The sequence below is a fragment of the Motacilla alba genome, chromosome 3 (assembly GCF_015832195.1).
Source record: "Motacilla alba alba isolate MOTALB_02 chromosome 3, Motacilla_alba_V1.0_pri, whole genome shotgun sequence".
NCBI lineage: Eukaryota > Metazoa > Chordata > Aves > Passeriformes > Motacillidae > Motacilla > Motacilla alba.
Window position 1 is genome coordinate 2,043,713 of NC_052018.1, and position 17,625 is coordinate 2,061,337.

The 17,625-nt window shown below is 64.5% G+C and overlaps 2 protein-coding genes across 3 annotated transcripts in view; both read left to right on the plus strand.

Moving 5' to 3' along the window:
* Nucleotides 1-12,624, plus strand: part of LOC119698545 (ryanodine receptor 1-like) — a 50,328-nt gene extending 37,704 nt beyond the window's left edge. Inside the window, 26 exon segments of the mRNA XM_038130521.1 lie at nt 33-112; nt 381-457; nt 863-936; nt 1,725-1,742; nt 3,004-3,084; nt 3,304-3,392; nt 3,485-3,613; nt 4,194-4,298; nt 4,477-4,558; nt 4,909-5,808; nt 5,810-6,213; nt 6,714-6,781; nt 6,895-7,063; nt 7,147-7,233; nt 7,760-7,993; nt 8,816-8,946; nt 9,752-9,794; nt 9,916-10,046; nt 10,529-10,589; nt 10,688-10,834; nt 10,915-11,049; nt 11,135-11,291; nt 11,593-11,657; nt 11,761-11,861; nt 11,971-12,022; nt 12,353-12,624. Of these exon segments, the coding sequence (XP_037986449.1) occupies nt 33-112; nt 381-457; nt 863-936; nt 1,725-1,742; nt 3,004-3,084; nt 3,304-3,392; nt 3,485-3,613; nt 4,194-4,298; nt 4,477-4,558; nt 4,909-5,808; nt 5,810-6,213; nt 6,714-6,781; nt 6,895-7,063; nt 7,147-7,233; nt 7,760-7,993; nt 8,816-8,946; nt 9,752-9,794; nt 9,916-10,046; nt 10,529-10,589; nt 10,688-10,834; nt 10,915-11,049; nt 11,135-11,291; nt 11,593-11,657; nt 11,761-11,861; nt 11,971-12,022; nt 12,353-12,448 (3,716 nt within the window). The 3' untranslated portion in view covers nt 12,449-12,624.
* Nucleotides 12,625-14,220: 1,596 nt separating this feature from the next.
* On the plus strand, nt 14,221-17,487 carry EIF3K (eukaryotic translation initiation factor 3 subunit K). 2 transcript variants are annotated; one of them, XM_038132492.1, is made up of 8 exons: nt 14,221-14,356; nt 14,772-14,870; nt 14,951-15,071; nt 15,669-15,743; nt 15,844-15,910; nt 16,569-16,646; nt 16,894-17,019; nt 17,359-17,487. In XM_038132492.1, exons 1-8 carry the CDS (start codon nt 14,298-14,300, stop codon nt 17,388-17,390), a joined length of 657 nt encoding a protein of 218 aa, XP_037988420.1. In that variant the 5' UTR covers nt 14,221-14,297; the 3' UTR covers nt 17,391-17,487. The 2 variants fall into 2 exon arrangements, with proteins under 2 accessions (XP_037988420.1, XP_037988422.1); XM_038132494.1 differs by lacking the exons at nt 14,221-14,356; nt 14,772-14,870; nt 14,951-15,071 and adding an exon at nt 15,199-15,231.
* The last annotated feature ends 138 nt before the right edge of the window (nt 17,488-17,625 follow it).

Consider the following 17,625-nt stretch of genomic DNA (forward strand, 5'->3'; position numbering starts at 1 on the left):
CGGTGGCCCCGGGTGGCCCCTGCTGTCCCCAGGTGAGCGGGGGGCCATGGTCTCCTCCACCCTCAAGCTGGGCATCTCCATCCTCAACGGGGGCAACGCGGACGTGCAGCAGGTGCGCCACCCCACCTGTCCCCCCGTGTGTCCCCCGTGTCCCCCATCTGCCCCCCTGTGTCCTCAATGTCCCCAATGTCCCCACCTGCCCCTCACCTGTCTCATCTGTCTCCCCTGTCCCCCCATGTCCCCACCTGTCCCCCCATGTCCCCACTTGTCTCCCCTGTCCCCACCTGTCCCGAGCCTCCCCACCTGTCCCCCAGTGTCCCCAGTGTCCCCAATGTCCCCTGCTGTCCCCAATGTCCCCTGCTGTCCCGGTGTCCCCACAGAAGATGCTGGAGTACCTCAAGTCCAAGCGCGAGGTCGGCTTCTTCCAGAGCGTGCAGGCGCTGATGCAGACCTGCAGGTACGGCAGCGGGGGACCCCCGGGGAACTGGGGACCCCCGTGGGAGTTGGGGACCCCCAGGAAACTGGGGACCCCCAGTGGGAGTTGGGGACCCCCAGGAAACTGGGGACCCCCCGCAGGAATTGGGGGAATTGGGGTCACTTCAGAGAAACTGGGGACCCCCAGTGGGAATTGGGGTCACCCGTGGGAATTGGGGTCACTCCGGGGGAATTGGGGACCCCCAGTGGGAATTGGGGACCCCAGTTAGAATTGGGGTCACCCCACTGGAATTGGGGTCACTTCAGAGAAACTGGGGACCCCCCAGTGGGAATTGGGGACCCCCAGAGCAGGTGGACCCCCCGGGCGGGGCTGTGCTGGTTTTGGGGTCCCCCTGAGCCCCGTTTTCGGGGTGTCCCCCCCCTGCAGCGTCCTGGACCTGAACGCCTTCGAGCGGCAGAACAAGGCCGAGGGGCTGGGCATGGTCACCGAGGAGGGCACCAGTGAGTGGGGGGCCGGGACCCCCAGAGGGACCCCCCGGGACCCCCGGAGGGGCGGGGCAGGCTGGGACTGAGGGGGGGGTCCCCCGTTCTGCACCCCAAAACCCCCGCGCTGCTCTGCCCCAAGCCCCTGCTGAGATGTGGCTCCCTGACCCTAAAACACCCCCAACCCCAATGCCCCCCACCCCTAATGCCCCCCAATTCCGCCCCTAATGCCCCCCTACCCCTAATGCTCCCCAAATCCTCCCCTAATGCCCCCAAACCCCAATGCCCCCCACCCCTAATGCCCCCCAATTCCGCCCCTAATTCCTCCAAACCCCAATGCCTCCCCACCCCTAATGCCCCCCAAACCCTAATTCCTCCCAAATCCTCCCCTAATGCCCCAAACCCCAATGCCCCCCACCCCTAATGCCCCCCAATTCCGCCCCTAATTCCCCCAAACCCCAATGCCCCCACAGCCCTAATGTCCCCCAAATCCTCCCCTAATGCCCCAAACCCCAATGCCCCCCCCCACCCCCAGTTCCCCCCTTTGTTTGTCATCCCCCCAAACCCTAAATCCCCCCTGGATCCCTAAATCCCCCAACCCTAATTCCCCCCACCCCAAATCTTTCCCTGAATCCCGAATTTCCACCTGGATCCCCAAATTTCCCCCCTGGATCCCCAAATCCCCCAAACCCTAATTCCCCCCACCCCAAATCTTTCCCTGCACCCCCAGTTTCCCCCCGGTGCCCCCCAAAACCCCAGTCCCCCCCCGCTCACTGTCTCTTCTCTCCCCCCGGCTCCGCTGGCAGTCATCAGCCGGGAGAACGGTAAATATGGGGCGGGAACAGGGGGGCTATAGGGCCGCAGGGCTGCGGGGGCTATGGGGCTGGGGGGCTGTGGGGTGGGTTATAGGGCTGGGGGGCTGGGGGGTGGGTTATGGGGCTGGGGGGGGCTGTGGGGTGGGTTATAGGGCTGGGGGGGGCTGTGGGGTGGGTTATAGGGCTGTGCAGGGTTACAGGGTTCAGGGGGGCTGTCGGGTGGGTTATAGGGCTGTGCAGGGTTATAGGGCTGTAGGGCTATGGGGTGGGTTATAGGGCTGGGGGGGGCTGTGGGGTGGGTTATAGGGCTATGGGGGGCTATGGGGTGGGTTATAGGGCTGTGCAGGGTTACAGGGTTCAGGGGGGCTGTGGGGTGGGTTATGGGGCTGGGGGGCAGTGGGGTGGGTTGTAGGGCTGGGGGGCTATTATAGGGTCTAGGGAGCTGTGGGGGATATGGGGCATTTGGGTCTGGGGGCTATAGGGGATTTTTGGGGGATTTGCGTCTGGGGCTATAGGGGATTAATGGGGGATTTGGGGCTGGGGGCTATAGGGCATTATCAGGGAAGAGGGGATTTGGGTCTGGGGTCTCTGGGTGCTCTCAGGGGCTGTAGGGGGACAGGGTTGGGGTCCCTGAAGGCTCCGTGGGGCTGGGGGGGGACAGGAGGAGGGTGGCCTGTCACCGTGTCCCTGCTTGTCCCCTGCGTGTCCCCTCCCTGCTAACCCCCCCGCCATCCCGATGTCACCCTGCTTGTCCCCGTGCCACCCCAGCATGTCCCTGTGCCACCCTGATGTCCCCCATGGTGCCCTCATGCCACCCCGCTTGTCCCCGTGCCACTCTCTGGTGTCCTGGTGCCATCTCGGGGTGTCCCCGTGCCACTCTCTGGTGTCCCTGTCATGCCAGGGTGTCCCTGTGCCACTCTCTGGTGTCCTGGTGCCATCTCAATGTGTCCCTGTCACGCCAGAGTGTCCCCGTGCCACCTCAGATTGTCCCCGTGCCACTCTCTGGTGTCCCTGTGCCACTCTATGGTGTCACCGTGCCACCCTGGGGTGTCCTTGTGCCCCTCAGATTGTCCCCGTGCCACTCTCTGGTGTCCCTGTGCGATCTCAGGGTGTCCCTGTGCCACCTCAGATTGTCCCCGTGCCACTCTCTGGTGTCCCTGTCACGCCAGGGTGTCCCCGTGCCACTGGGGCGTGTCCCCGTGCCACTGGGGCGTGTCCCCGTGCCCCCCGGTGACCCCGCTGTCCCCGTGTCCCCCCCGTGTCCCCCCAGGGGAGAAGGTGATGTCGGACGATGAATTCACCCAGGACCTGTTCCGGCTGCTGCAGCTGCTCTGCGAGGGCCACAACAACGGTGGGGACACCTGGGGACACACCTGGGGACACCTGGGGACACGAGGGGACCCGGCTCGGGGGGCTCTGTGTGGGGAGGAGGGGGCTCAGGGGTCCCTGGGGCAGGAGGGGCCGGGAAGAGGGCGGTGACTCAGGGAGGGGGGGATACAGGGGGACACAGGGGGACAGGAGGGGACCCAGGTGACACCGAGGTGACCCCGGGGTGTCCCTGTCCTCCCAGACTTCCAGAACTACCTGCGGACGCAGACGGGGAACACGACCACCATCAACATCATCATCTGCACCGTGGACTACCTGCTGCGCCTGCAGGTGACACACACCCGGCCCAGTGTCCCCGGGAGCCACCCCTGACCGCCCCCAGCCCCGTGTCCCTGTCCCCTCACTGTCCCCGATGTCCCCAGGAGTCCATCAGTGACTTCTACTGGTACTACTCGGGCAAGGACGTCATCGACGAGCAGGGCAAGAGGAACTTCTCCAAGGCCATGGCCGTGGCCAAGCAGGTGTTCAACAGCCTCACCGAGTACATCCAGGTGAGACCCCCTGGGACCCCCAAACCCACCTGGGACCCCCCCCAAACCCAACTGAAACCCCCAAACCCACCTGGGACCCCCAAATCCCCATGGCCAAGCAGGTGCTCAACAGCCTCACCGAGTACATCCAGGTGAGACCCCCTGGGACCCCCAAACCCACCTGGGACCCCCCAAACCCACCTGAGATCCCCCAAACCCAACTGAAACCCCCCCCAAACCCACCTGAGATCCCCCAAACCCACCTGAGACCCCCAAATCCCCATGGCCAAGCAGGTGCTCAACAGCCTCACTGAGTACATCCAGGTGAGACCCCCCCCCCCAAACCCACCTGGGACCCCCCAAACCCACCTGGGACTCCCAAACCCACCTGAGACCCCCAAACCCACCTGAGACCCCCCCAAACTTCACCAGGGTCCCCCTGAACCCCTCCCCCAAATCCCCACGGCCGTGGCCAAGCAGGTGCTCAACAGCCTCACCGAGTACATCCAGGTGGGGTCCCTGAGGACACCTGGAACCCCCAAACCCCCCCAGTGCCCCCGGGGGCTCTGGGGGTCCCTGCCAGCGTCCCGCTGTCCCCCAGGGCCCCTGTACTGGGAACCAGCAGAGCCTGGCCCACAGCCGCCTCTGGGACGCCGTCGTCGGCTTCCTGCACGTCTTCGCACACATGATGAAGAAGCTGGCCCAGGTGGGCACTGGGATGGCACTGGGTGGGCACTGGGTGGGCACTGGGCTGGCACTGGGATGGCACTGGGGTGGCACTGGGTGGGCACTGGGATGGCACTGGGATGGCACTGGGTGGGCACTGGGATGTACTGGGATGTACTGGGATGTACTGGGAGGTAACTGGGAGCTCTGGTGCGCAGGACTCGTCCCAGCTGGGGCTGCTGAAGGAGCTGCTGGACCTGCAGAAGGACATGGTGGTGATGCTGCTGTCCCTGCTCGAAGGTACCTGGGGACAGTCACCTGGGATCCCTTGTGCCACCTGGGGTGTCCCCAAGTTCCCCAGGGTGTCCCTTGACCAACCAGCGTCCCCTTATCCTAGGATGTCCCTTGACTACTCAGGTGTCCCCTGATCCCAGGATGTCCCCTGACCACCCAGGTGTCCCCTGACTACCCAAGGTGTCCCCTGATCCCAGGTGTCCCCTGATCTCAAGTGTCCCCTGATCCCAGGTGTCCCCTGATCTCAGGTATCCCCTGACCACCCAGGTGTCCCCTGACCACGCCGGTGTCCCCAGGCCCTCCAGGCCATCCCTGGTGGCCGCCGGCAGAGCGGTGACAGCGCCGTGTCCCCGCAGGGAACGTGGTGAACGGCACGATCGCCCGGCAGATGGTGGACATGCTGGTGGAGTCCTCCAGCAACGTCACCATGATCCTCAAGTTCTTCGACATGTTCCTGAAGCTGCGCGACATCGTCTCGTCCGACGCCTTCCGCCACTTCGTCACCGACCCGCGCGGGCTCATCTCCAAGAAGGACTTCCAGAAGGCCATGGACAGCCAGAAGCAGTACGAGCCCGACGAGATCCAGTTCCTGCTCTCCTGCTCCGAGGCCGACGAGAACGAGATGATCGACGTGGAGAGCTTCGCCCAGCGCTTCCAGGAGCCGGCGCGCGACATCGGCTTCAACGTGGCCGTGCTGCTGACCAACCTGTCGGAGCACGTGCCGCACGACCAGCGCCTCAAGACCTTCCTGGAGCAGGCCGAGAGCATCCTGGATTATTTCCGGCCCTTCCTGGGCCGCATCGAGATCATGGGGGCGGCGCGGCGCATCGAGCGCATCTACTTTGAGATCAGCGGCGCCAACAAGGCGCAGTGGGAGATGCCGCAGGTCAAGGAGTCCAAGCGCCAGTTCATCTTCGACGTGGTCAACGAGGGCGGCGAGGCCGAGAAGATGGAGCTCTTCGTCAACTTCTGCGAGGACACCATCTTCGAGATGCAGATCGCCTCGCGCATCTCCGAGGAGGAGGCGCCGCGCGACGAGGAGGAGGAGGAGGACGAGGACAGGGAGGAAGAGGAGCCGGCCGAGGCGCCGGCGCCGGCGCTGCCGGGTTTCGGGGCGCTGCGGCGGCTGCTGGGCTCGCCCCACACGTGGCGCCGCAGGATCAGGAGGCTGCGCAAGAAGTCGGGGCGCGAGCTGGCGTGGGAGGCGGGCGTGGGCGCGGGGCGCGTGGCGCTGGGGGGCGTGCTGGGGGGGCTGGGGGGTGCTGGGGGCCGTGGGGCGCCTGGCCTGGAGCTCGCTCTTCGGCGGGGGGCTGGTGGAGGGGGCGCAGCGCCTGGGGGTCATCGAGGTGCTGGGCTCCATGCCCGACCCCACCCAGGACGCCGTGGGCGGCGGCGAGGCCGGGGCGGGGGACGAGGGGGGACCCCCGGAGCCGGAGCAGCCCCCCGAGGCGCAGCTGGAGGCGCCGCCGGCCGAGGAGGAGGAGGAGGAGGAGGAGCGGCGGGAGGTGAAGGCGGTGCCGGCGGGGCCGGGGGCGCGCAAGGACCCCCATTTCAGGCTGGCGGCTCCCGACGCCCCCGGCGGGCTCGGGGATATCGGGGAGCCCCCCGGGGCTGAGCCTCCCACGCCCGAGGGGACCCCCATCCTGCGCAGGAAGATCGGGGTAAGGGGGGAAAGGGGAATTTGGGGGTTCCAGTGACATTTTGGGGGGTTTTGGGAGTTCCAGCGGCGCTCTGGGGGTCACTAGGGTGGATTTTGGGGGTTCCAGTGGCGCTCTGGGGGTCCCTGGGGAATTTTGGGGGTTCCAGTGGCGCTTTGGGGGTCCCAGGGGGGATTTTGGGGGTTCCAGTGGCACTTCGGGGGTCCCTGGGGGGGATTTTAGGGGTTTTGAGTGGGGGAGGACCCCAGGGGTCACTGCCAAGGGTGGGACATGGGGAGATTTTGGGGGTCCCTATGGCGGTTCCTGCTGGGCGGGGTTTTGGGGGACCCTGGGGGGAGATTCCGGGGGTCCCTTTGAGGGGGGGTGGGACACAGTGGAGGGTCCCCAAAGCCCCGATTCCAACCCCCTCCATGGCCCTGCCCGGCCTCAGGGGGATTTTGGGGGGTCTCGGGGGGGGATGTGCCCCCCCATCCCCCCCCCTCCGACCCCCCCGCCCCCCCCAGGAGATGGCGGAGCAGGTGGGGGAGGGGCAGAAGGAAGAGGAGCCCCCGGCCGAGACCGAGAAAGCCGAGTAAGGACCGGGGACGGGAATTTGGGGAGGGGTCCCTGCCCCGCCGGGGGCCGTGGCCCGCTCGGGGGGTGTCCCCGAGCCCCCCAGGCACAGCCGCTGTCCCCCCCGAGCAGCACGGAGAACGGGGAGAAGGGCGGGGGTCCCGAGGGGCCCGAGGAGGGGCCGGAGCCCCGCGCCCCCCCGAAGCGGCGCAAGTCGGTGCCCCGGGAGCGCCGGGAGCCCCCGGCCGAGGGCGGCTTCGACTTCTGGGGAGAGCTGGAGGTGCAGAGGGTCAAGTTCCTGGTAAGGGGGGGCCGGGGGGTGGGTTTGGGGGTGCCGCCAGGGGATTTGGGGCGTCGCTGGACTGGTTGGTTCCCCTCCCCCAGAATTACCTGTCGAGGAACTTCTACAACCTGCGGTTCCTGGCGCTGTTCTTGGCCTTCGCCATCAACTTCATCCTCCTCTTCTACAAGGTGGGGGGCATTTGGGGGCGATTTGGGGGGTCCTGGGTCCCCACAGAGCTGCTGAGACGAGGTGGGGACACCCCAGAGCCCGGGACTCCATCGGGGCTGGGGGTGGGGATGAAGGAGGGGGTTTGGGGACACTTTGGTGGCTCCCAGACTCTGGTACCCCGTTTTGGGCGGTCCCCAGACCCTTTTGTCCCCATGGGGGGTGTTTGGGGACACTTTGGGGGCCCTCAGACCCCGATACCCCATTGTTGGGGGGTCCCCAGAGCCCCATGTCCCCATAGAGGGGTGATTGGACTCCCCATGTCCCACCTGAGGGGGTTTGGGGACACTTTGGGGGCCCTCAAACCCCGGTACTTCATTGTGGGGTGGTCCCCAGAGCCCCATGTCCCCATACAGGGGGTCCCCAGCCCCTTTTGTCCCCACAGGGGGTGTCCCCAGCCCCTTTTGTCCCCACGGTGGGGGGTTGAACTCCCCGTGTCCCTGTTGGGGGGTCCCTCACCCGTCCCTGTCCCTGTCCCTGTCCCCGCAGGTGTCCGAGCACCCCCCGGGCGCTCCGGAGGAGCCCGAGGGCTCGGGGGTGGCCCCCGAGGAGGACGGGGGCGTCCCGGGGGGCGCGGAGGCGCCGGGGGGGGTCCCGGAGGAGCCCGAGGTTTATTATTTCCTGGAGGAGAGCACGGGCTACATGGGCCCGGCGCTGCGGGGGCTGGCGCTGGCCCACACGCTGGTGGCCTTCCTGTGCATCATCGGCTACAACTGCCTCAAGGTGACCCCCGCGTGTCCCCACAGCCCTGTGTGTGTCCCCAAACCTCTGTATCCCCAGACCTCTGTGTGTCCCCAAAGCCCTGTGTGTGTCCCCAAATCTCTGTGTGTGTCCCCAAACCCGTGTCCAAAATCCCTTTGTGTGTCCCCAAATCCCTGTGCGTGTCCCCAAACCTCTGTGTGTCCCCAAATCTCTCTGCGTGTCCCCAAATCTGTGTGTGTGTCCCCAAAGCCCTGTGTCCCCAAATCTGTGTGTGTCCCCAAATCCCCATGTGTGTCCCCAAACCTCTGTGTGTGTCCCTAAATCCCTGTGTGTGTCCCCAAAGCCCCGTGTGTCCCCAAATCTGTGTCCCCCCAACCCCGTGTCCAAAATCCCTGTGTCCCCCAAATCCCTGTGTGTCCCCAAATCTGTGTGTCCCCAAATCTCTCTGTGTGTCCCCCCCTGTCCTCTCTGACCCCCCTGTGAACCCCCTGGTGTCCCCAGTGTCCCCTGTGACCCCCCCCGGTGTCCCCAGATCCCGCTGGTGATCTTCAAGCGGGAGAAGGAGGTGGCGCGGCGCCTCGAGTTCTCGGGGCTCTACTGTCACCACCCCGTGTCCCTGGTGTCCCCAGTGTCCCCAATGTCCCCTGTGACCCCCCCAGTGTCCCCCGTGACCCCCCCGGTGTCCCCAATGTCCCCAGATCCCGCTGGTGATCTTCAAGCGGGAGAAGGAGGTGGCGCGGCGCCTCGAGTTCTCGGGGCTCTACTGTCACCACCCTGTGTCCCTGGTGTCCCTGGTGTCCCCGGTGTCCCTGGTGACCCCCCCGGTGTCCCCAATGTCCCCAGATCCCTCTGGTGATCTTCAAGCGGGAGAAGGAGGTGGCGCGGCGCCTCGAGTTCTCGGGGCTCTACATCACCGAGCAGCCGCCCGACGACGACGTCAAGGGACAGTGGGACCGCCTGGTGCTCAACGCCCAGTACGGCACTGGGGACACTGGGGACACTGGGGGGCACTGAGAGGGCACTAGAAGGGACTGGGAGGGCACTGGGGACACTGGGGGGCACTGGGAGGACACTGGGGGCACTGGGAGGGCACTGGGGACACTGGGGGGCACTGGGAGGCACTGGGAGGGCACAAGGAGGGATTGGGAGGGCGCTGGGAGAGCACTGGGGGGCACTGGGGGGGCAATGGGAGGGCAATGGGGGGCACTAGAAGGGACTGGGAGGCACTGGAAGGGATTGGGAGGGCACAGGGGGCACTGGGAGAGCACTGGGAGGACACTGGGGGACACTGGGAGGGCACTGGGAGGGACTGGGAGGGACTGGGAGGACACTGGGAGGGCACTGGGAGGGGACTGGGAGGGACTGGGAGGGCACTGGGGACACTGGGGGGCAATGGGAGGGCACGGGGAGGACACTGGGAGGACACTGGGGGGCACTGGGGGGCACTGGGAGGGCAATGGGGGGCACTAGAAGGGACTGGGAAGGCACGGGGAGGACACTGGGGGGCACTGGGAGGCACTGGGAGGGCAATGGGGGGCACTGGGATGACACTGGGGGGCACTGGGAGGGCACTGGGGGGCACTGGGAGGGTCCCAAGGGGTCCAGAAGGGCTGGAAGGGGTGTGTGGGGCTTTCAGGGGGGTCTCACAGAGGTTTTGGGGGGTGCTGGGGGTCCAGTGGGACCAACTGGGGTCCCCTGGGGTCCCCCTGCCCCAGCAGGGCTGTGCGAAGGGGGCGTCACCCCCACTGACCCCCCCTTTTCTGCCCTGACCCCCCCCAGATCCTTCCCCAGCAATTACTGGGACAAGTTCATCAAGAGGAAGGTGAGGAGGGGTCCTGGCATGGGCACCCCCTACCCACATTTCAGAGGTGTCCCCCGACACTTGGAGGGGTTTCACCTCGATTTTGGGGTCTCCCCGTGAATTTTGGGGTCCCCCCCCCCAGGTGATGGAGAAGTACGGGGACATCTACGGGCGGGAGAGGATCGCCGAGCTGCTGGGGATGGACCTGGCCAGCCTGGAAATGGGGGCGCAGGGCGAGCGCAGGGCCCCCCCCGACAGCTCCCTGCTCACCTGGTGGGCACCTGGGGGGCACCTGGGGCACTTTGGGGGTCCCACGGGGGTCCCAGGGGGGAGTTAGGGGTCCTAGGGGGGGAATTGGGGGTCCTGCAGAGGTCCCAGGGGAGGGTTAGGGGTCCTGGGTGGGTCCTAGGGGGGATTTGGGGGAGTTTGGGGGTCCTACAGGGGTCCCAGGGGAGGGTTAGGGATCCTGGGCGGTTCTGGGGGAGTTTTGGCGTCCTATAGGGGGGGTTAGGGGTCCAGGGTGGTCCTGAGGGAGTTTTGGGGTCCTATAGGGGGGGTTAGGGGTCCTGGGTGGTCCTGGGGTGTGGCATGGGGGGTACAGACACCTCATGGGTTTGGGGGCTCCCCTGGGGGTGTCCTGGGTGGTCCTAGGGGGTAAACACCTACCTCATGGGTCTGGGGGCTCCCCTGGGGGGCTCCCAACCCTTCTTGGGGGTCTCCCCACTCGCTGACTCCCCTCCTTCGCGCCCCCACAGGATCACGTCCATCGACATCCGCTACCAGATCTGGAAATTCGGGGTGATTTTCACCGACAACGTGAGTGCTGCGGGGAGGGGCTGGGGGCTCACCTGAGCCGTGGAACCCCCCCCCCCACCACTGCGGCTTTGGGGTGACCCCCAGCTGTGCCCCCCCAGTCCTTCCTGTACCTCACCTGGTACATGGCCATGTCCCTGCTGGGCCACTACAACAACTTCTTCTTCGCCTCGCACCTGCTGGACATCGCCATGGGCGTCAAGACGCTGCGCACCATCCTGTCCTCCGTCACCCACAACGGCAAGCAGGTGAGGGGGGGGCACCCCGGGGGATGGGGAGGGGGCTCCCCTGTGCCCCCCTCGTGCCCCCCTGACCGCCCTGTGCCCAGCTGGTGATGACGGTGGGGCTGCTGGCCGTGGTGGTCTACCTGTACACCGTGGTGGCCTTCAACTTCTTCCGCAAGTTCTACAACAAGAGCGAGGACGAGGACGAGCCCGACATGAAGTGCGACGACATGATGACGGTGAGGAGGAAGGTCCTGGGTGGGGAGGGGTCCCCAGATGGGTTTTTGGGGTTCTCTGACCTCTGTGCCCCCATCCCTGCCCCAGTGTTACCTGTTCCACATGTACGTGGGGGTCCGGGCCGGGGGCGGCATCGGGGACGAGATCGAGGACCCTGCGGGGGACGACTACGAGCTGTACCGCGTGGTCTTCGACATCACCTTCTTCTTCTTCGTCATCGTCATCCTCCTGGCCATCATCCAGGGTGGGCACCCCTGGCAGGGGGTGGGGAGGGGGCTTTGGGGGGGTCTGGGGGTCATCATCATCCTCCTGGCCTTCATCCATGGTGGGTAACCCCCAGATGGGGGGCCTGGGGGTCAGTCTGGGGGTCCTGGAAGGGCCTGGGGGGCATCTGGGGGTCCTGGAAGGGTCTGGGGAGGATCTGGGGGGGCCTGGGGAGGATCTGGAGGTCCTGGAAGGGTCTGGGGAGGATCTGGGGGTCCTGGAAGGGTCTGGGGAGGATCTGGGGGTCCCATCCCGCTGACCCCTCCTTTCTGTACCCCCAGGTCTGATCATCGACGCCTTCGGGGAGCTGCGGGACCAGCAGGAGCAGGTGAAGGAGGACATGGAGGTGAGTCTGGAGGGGGGGCTGAGGAGGGTGAGGACCCCCCCCCCCAGGTGGGACTGGGGGGTGCAGAGACCCCTCTCTGACCCCCCCCGGGCCCCCTCCCCAGACGAAATGTTTCATCTGTGGCATCGGGAGCGATTATTTCGACACGACGCCCCACGGCTTCGAGACCCACACGCTGGAGGAGCACAACCTGGCCAACTACATGTGAGGCTGGGGGGGCTGGGGGGGGTCACAGGGGGGTTTTGGGGGGTCCTGGAGGGGTCTGGGGGTCCCTGCTGACCTCTGACACCCCCGGATTCCACCCCCACCCCAGGTTTTTCCTGATGTATTTGATCAACAAGGACGAGACGGAGCACACGGGGCAGGTGGGGACAAGGGGGGGCCTGGGGAGGGGGCTTGGGGGGGTCACTGGGGGGTCTGGGGGGGTCCCAGGGTGGTCTGGGGGGTCACTGGGGGTTCTGGGGGTGTTCCAGGGTGGTCTGGGGGGGTCGAGGGGGAGAATGGGGCTCACAGGGAGGGGGAGTCCCATGAGGGGGCTCAGTAGGAGGGGTTTCTGTGGGATTGGGGGGGGGTCTCTAGGGGATTTGGGGGTGTCTCTAGGGGATTTGGGGGGGTCTCTGGAATTCCCAGGGTGGATGAGGGTGCTGTGGGGGTCCCCCCGTGCCCCGACGCCCCCTCCCCAATTCCTCCCCCAGGAATCTTACGTGTGGAAGATGTACCAGGAGCGCTGCTGGGATTTCTTCCCGGCTGGGGACTGCTTCCGCAAGCAGTACGAGGATCAGCTGGGATGAGCCCCCCCAAAATCCCCCTCCCCAAAATCCCCTTCAAGTGCCTTTGACCCCCCCCAATAAACGCTGCTGAGTGTCACTGGCTCGTCACTGACCCCCAAAAACGCCCCACAAGGACCCCAGACCCTCTTCAAGTGCCTTTCCCCCTCCCCAAATAAACGCTGCCAAGTGTCGCTGCACCCCCGGCTCGTTACTGACCCCCTGAGACGCCCCAAAACCCTCTGGGGACCCCCAAAATCAACTGGGGAATACCAAAACCCTCTGGGGAACCCCAAAATCAACTGGGGAACACCAAAACCCCGGCGAGCTGAGGGGAAAAGGGCGGGAATGGTGAGGGGGGAAAAAGGGCGGGAAGCATGAGGGGAAAAAGAGACATTGAGGGGAAAAGGGCAGGGAAACGTGAGGGGGAAAGAGAGGGAAAGGTGAGGGGAAAAGAGAGGGAAATGTGAGGGGAAAAGAGAGAAATTGAAGGGAAAAGAGAGAAATTGAGGGAAAAAGAGAAGGAAATGTGAGGGGAAAAGAGAGGGAAATGTGAGGGGAAAAGAGAGGGAAACGTGAGGGGAAAAGAGAGAGAAATTGAGGGGAAAAGGGCGGGAAATGTGAGGGGAAAAGAGAGAGAAATGTGAGGGGGAAAGAGAGGGAAACGTGAGGGGAAAAGAGAGAAAAATGTGGGGGGAAAAGGGCGGCAAATGGGAGGGGGAAAAGGATGGGAAACGTGAGGGGAAAAGAGAGGGAAATGTGGGGGGGAAAGAGAAGGAAATGTGAGGGGAAAAGGGCGGGAAACGTGAGGGGAAAAGAGAGAAATTGAGGGGAAAAGGGCGGGGAAAAGAGAGAAATGTGGGGGGGGAAGGGCAGGGAAACGTGGGGGGGAAAAGGGCAGGAAAGGTGAGGGGGAAGAGAGAGAAATGGGGGGAAAAAGGGCGGCAAATGTGAGGGGAAAAGAGAAGGAAATGTGAGGGGAAAATGGCGGGGAAAAGAGAGAAATTGAGGGGAAAAGGGCAGGGAAACATGAGGGGGAAAAGGGAGGGAAACATGAGGGGAAAAGTGTGGCAAACCTGAGGAGAAAAAGGCAAAAAATGTGAGGGGGAAAGGGCAGGGAAAAGAGAGAAATTGAGGGGAAAAGGGCAGGGAAATGTGAGGGGGAAAAGGGAGGGAAACATGAGAGGGATAAAGGGTGGGAAACGTGAGGGGAAAAGTGTGGCAAACCTGAGGAGAAAAAGGCGAAAAATGTGAGGGGGAAAGAGAGTAAACGTGAGGGGAAAAGAGTGAAAAACCTGAGGGGAAAACAGCTGGAATCGTGAGGGGAAAAGGGAAGGAATCGTGAGGGGAGAGAAATGAAAAACGTGAGGGGGAAAGAGCAGTAAAGCTGAGGGGAAAAGGGTGAAAAACGTGAGAGGAGAAGAGTGAAAAACGTGACCCTCCAGAAGCTTCCCGAGGGCCCCAAAAACCCCTGGGACCCCTCAAAACCGCCCAGGATCCCCCTGACGTGTTACTGACCCCTCCAGCGCCTCCCCAGTTCGGCCTGACACTGACTCAACTACAATCCCAGCGGGACCCAGTGGAATTGCAGTATAACCCCAGTGCGGCCTCACTGTCCTCGCTGTCCAAGCCCAGTACAGCCCCAGGACGATCCGCTACAATCCCAGCTGGTCCCAGTCCCTCCCAGCACCGTCGCTCCACTGCCGCCCCAGTTCGCCCAGTCCGGGATGGAACCGGCACTGGGAGGGGGCGTGGCTAAACCGGGGGGGGCGTGGCCGGGATCCACGCGCGTGGTCTCGCGCTGTGGGCGTGGCCAGGGAGCGCGTAATGAAGCGGAAGTAGGTGTGACGTCCCTTCCGGTAGAGCGGCGAACATGGCGCTGTTCGAGCAGATGCGGGCGAACGTGGGGAAACTGCTGCGGGGCATCGACCGGTACTGGGAGCGCTGGGAGGGACTGGGAGGGGACTGGGGGGCCCTGGGGCGATCCCAGCTGTGTCACGGGGGGTCCCAGGTGTGTAAAGGGAGGTGCCAGGTGTGTAAAGGGGGGTCCCAGGTGTGCCCCAGGTGTGTAAAGAGGGGTCCCAGGTGTGTAAAGAGGGGTCCCAGGTGTGTAAAGAGGGGTCCCAGGTGTGCCCCAGGTGTGTAAAGGGGGGCCCCAGGTGTGTCACAGCCTCCCCTCACCTGCACAGGTAGAACCCCGAGAACCTGGCCACGCTGGAGCTGTACAATGGGGGGGCTGGGGTGTGTAAAGGGGGGTCCCAGGTGTGTAAAGGGGGGTCCCAGGTGTGTAAAGGGGGGGGCCCCAGGTGTGCCCCAGGTGTGTCCCAGCCTCCCCTCACCTGCACAGGTACAACCCCGAGAACCTGGCCACGCTGGAGCGCTACGTGGAGACGCAGGCCAAGGAGAACGCCTACGACCTGGAGGCCAACCTGGCCGTGCTGAAGCTGTGAGGGCTCCGGGGGGGCTCGGGGTGGGTTTGGGGGTCCCCTGAGCCCCCCCAGGCCTCACCTGGGCTCACCTGTGCAGGTACCAGTTCAACCCCGCCTTCTTCCAGACCGGGGTGACGGCGCAGATCCTGCTCAAGGCGCTCACCAACCTGCCCCACACCGACTTCACCCTCTGCAAGTGCATGATCGACCAGGCACACGTATCCTGGGCACCCCAAACTGGGGGTGACCCCAAATCTGGGACACCCCAAATCCAGGGAGAACCCCCAGGGAACCCCCAAACCCAGGGCGAAATCCCCAGGGAACTCCCAAATCCAGAGGGATTTCTCCCTCTGCAAGTGCATGATTGACCAGGCCCACGTATCCTGGGCACCCCAAATCCGGGACACCCCAAATCCAGGGGAAACCCCCAGGGAACCCCCAAACCCAGGGGGAAACCCCCAAATCCAGGGGGAAACCCCCAGGGGACCCCCAAACCCAGGGGGACTTCACCCTCTGCAAGTGCATGATCGACCAGGCACACATATCCTGGGCACCCCAAATCAGGGACACCCCAAATCCAGGGAGAACCCCCCAATTCCATGGGGAACCCCAAATTCCAGAAGGACCCCCTTTTCCCTGCCCCACACTTCCCAGTCCCATCCCAGAGAGACCAAATCTGGTGTTTCTCCCCTCAAAATCCCCCCAAAATCCGGACTTTGGGGCCTGGGGGAGGGAGATTTTTGGGGTTCAGCCCAGGGGCCACCTGCACTCCCCCTTTTTATCCCAAATTTTCCCTTGACCTCCCCGAAACGCAGCAAGAGGAGCGGCCCATCCGGCAGATCCTGTACCTGGGGGAGCTGCTGGAGACCTGCCACTTCCAGTCCTTCTGGGTGAGCCCCCCGAAATTGGGGTCCCCCAAAACCCTGGGGAGGGGTCCTGGAGACAAAGGGGGAGCCCTAAATGTGGGGGTGACCCCCTGAATTCCGGCAGCAAGCGCTGGATGAGAACATGGAGCTGCTGGAGGGGATCACCGGCTTCGAGGACTCCGTCAGGAAATGTGAGGGGGATCTGGGGGGTTTTGGGGGGTCCTGAAAGGTTTTAGGGAGGTGGGGGGGGGATTCTTCAGGGGCTTTGGGGAGGTTTTGGGGGTCCTGGGGAGGTTTTGGAGGTAATCTTGAGGGGGTTAGGGGAGGTTTTGGGGGTCCTGGGGAGGTTTTGGAGGTTCTGGAGGGGTTTGGAGGGAATCTTGAGGAGCTTTGGGGAGGTTTTGGGGGTCCTGGAGGGGTTTGGAGTGAATCTTGAGGGGCTTTGGGGAGGTTTTCGGGGTCCTGGGGAGGTTTTGGGGGTTTGGAGGGAATCTTGAGGGGGTTTTGGTGGTCCTGGGTTTTCTTTAGGGGTTCCTGGAGGAACCTGAGGGTGGTTCAGGGGGGATTTGAGGGTCCCTGAGGGGATTTTGGGGGTTTCAGGAGAGGCTTTGGGGGTCCTGGGTTATCTTTAGGGGCTCCTGGAGGAACCTGGGGGTGCTTCAGGGGTTTTGAGGGTCCCTGAGGGGGTTTTGGGGGTACAGAAGAGCCCTGGGGGGGGGTAATTGGGGCATTCTAGAGAAGATTTGTGAGATCCTCGGGAGGTCCCAGGGGGTTGTTTGGGGGTCTGGGGGTGTTGTGGGGGTTCTGGGCAGTTTTGGGGGGTCGGTGACACCGTGGGGGTCCCCACAGTCATTTGCCACGTGGTGGGGATCACGTACCAGCACATCGACCGCTGGCTGCTCGCCGAGATGCTGGGGGACCTCTCAGGTGAGGAGGTTGGGGGGGCCTGGGTGGGGTTTGGGGGGTCCCAGGTGGAAGGTGGGTCCTGGAGGGAGCTTGGGAGGGTCCTGAGGGGGTTTGGGGAGCCCTGGATGGGGTTTTGGGGGTCCTGTGATGGGGTTTGGGGGATCCTGGGGAGGTGCAAGAGAGTCTGGAAGGGTTTGGGGGTCATGGGGGGGTTTTGGGGGTCTCTAGGGGGTGTCCGAGCCCCCCCAGACCCCGCTGTGCCCCCCAGAGTCGCAGCTGAGGGTGTGGATGAGCAAATACGGGTGGACGGAGCCAGAGCCGGGGCGGATCCTGATCTCCAACCAGGAGGAGAACATCAAACCCAAGAACATCGTGGAGAAGATCGACTTCGACAGTGGGTTGGGGGTCCTGGGGGGGATCTGGGGCATCCTGGTGGAAGTTTAGGAAAGTTTTGGGGGAGCTGGGGGGGGTTCTCAGGGGATTTTGGGGGGTGTTGGGAGGATACAAGGAGATCCCATGGAGATTTTGGGGTCCCGGAGGAGGTTTGGAGGATCTGGAGAGGGTTTGGGGCAGGGTTGGGGCAATACAGGAGAGTCCAGGGGCTGTCCTGAGGAGTTTTGGATGGACTTGGGGGGTCTGGGGAGGGATACAGGAGAGGTCCGGGGGTGTCTGAGGGAGACTGGAGGTACAGGGGTGTCCCGAACCCCCCCCAGCTCACCTGTTTTTCTCCCAGGTGTGTCCAGCATCATGGCGTCCTCTCTCTGAGCCGCCCAGAAGCGAGCCCTCAACACCGACCCCCCAATTCCAACCCCCCAACCCCGACCCTGCCCAGTTTAACCAGTAAAGAGGCTCCAGTGCGGGACTGGGCTCATTCTTGGGGGGCGTCAAAATGGAGGGGGGCGTCTGAGGGGAGGTGGGCGTGGCTTTGGGTGGGCGGAGCCTGAAGGCGGGGAGCGGTGGGCGGGGTTTTTTACCGCGATGTGGGCGTGGTCTCGACTCC

Excerpts from the sequence above, each read along its gene's own strand:
- EIF3K (XM_038132492.1), top strand. The coding sequence starts at position 14,298 with ATGGCGCTGTTCGAGCAGATGCGGGCGAACGTGGGGAAACTGCTGCGG. Across the intron at positions 14,871-14,950 it reads AACCTGGCCGTGCTGAAGCT|GTACCAGTTCAACCCCGCCT; the intron begins GTGAGGGCTCCG and ends TCACCTGTGCAG. Across the intron at positions 15,744-15,843 it reads GCCACTTCCAGTCCTTCTGG|CAAGCGCTGGATGAGAACAT; the intron begins GTGAGCCCCCCG and ends GAATTCCGGCAG.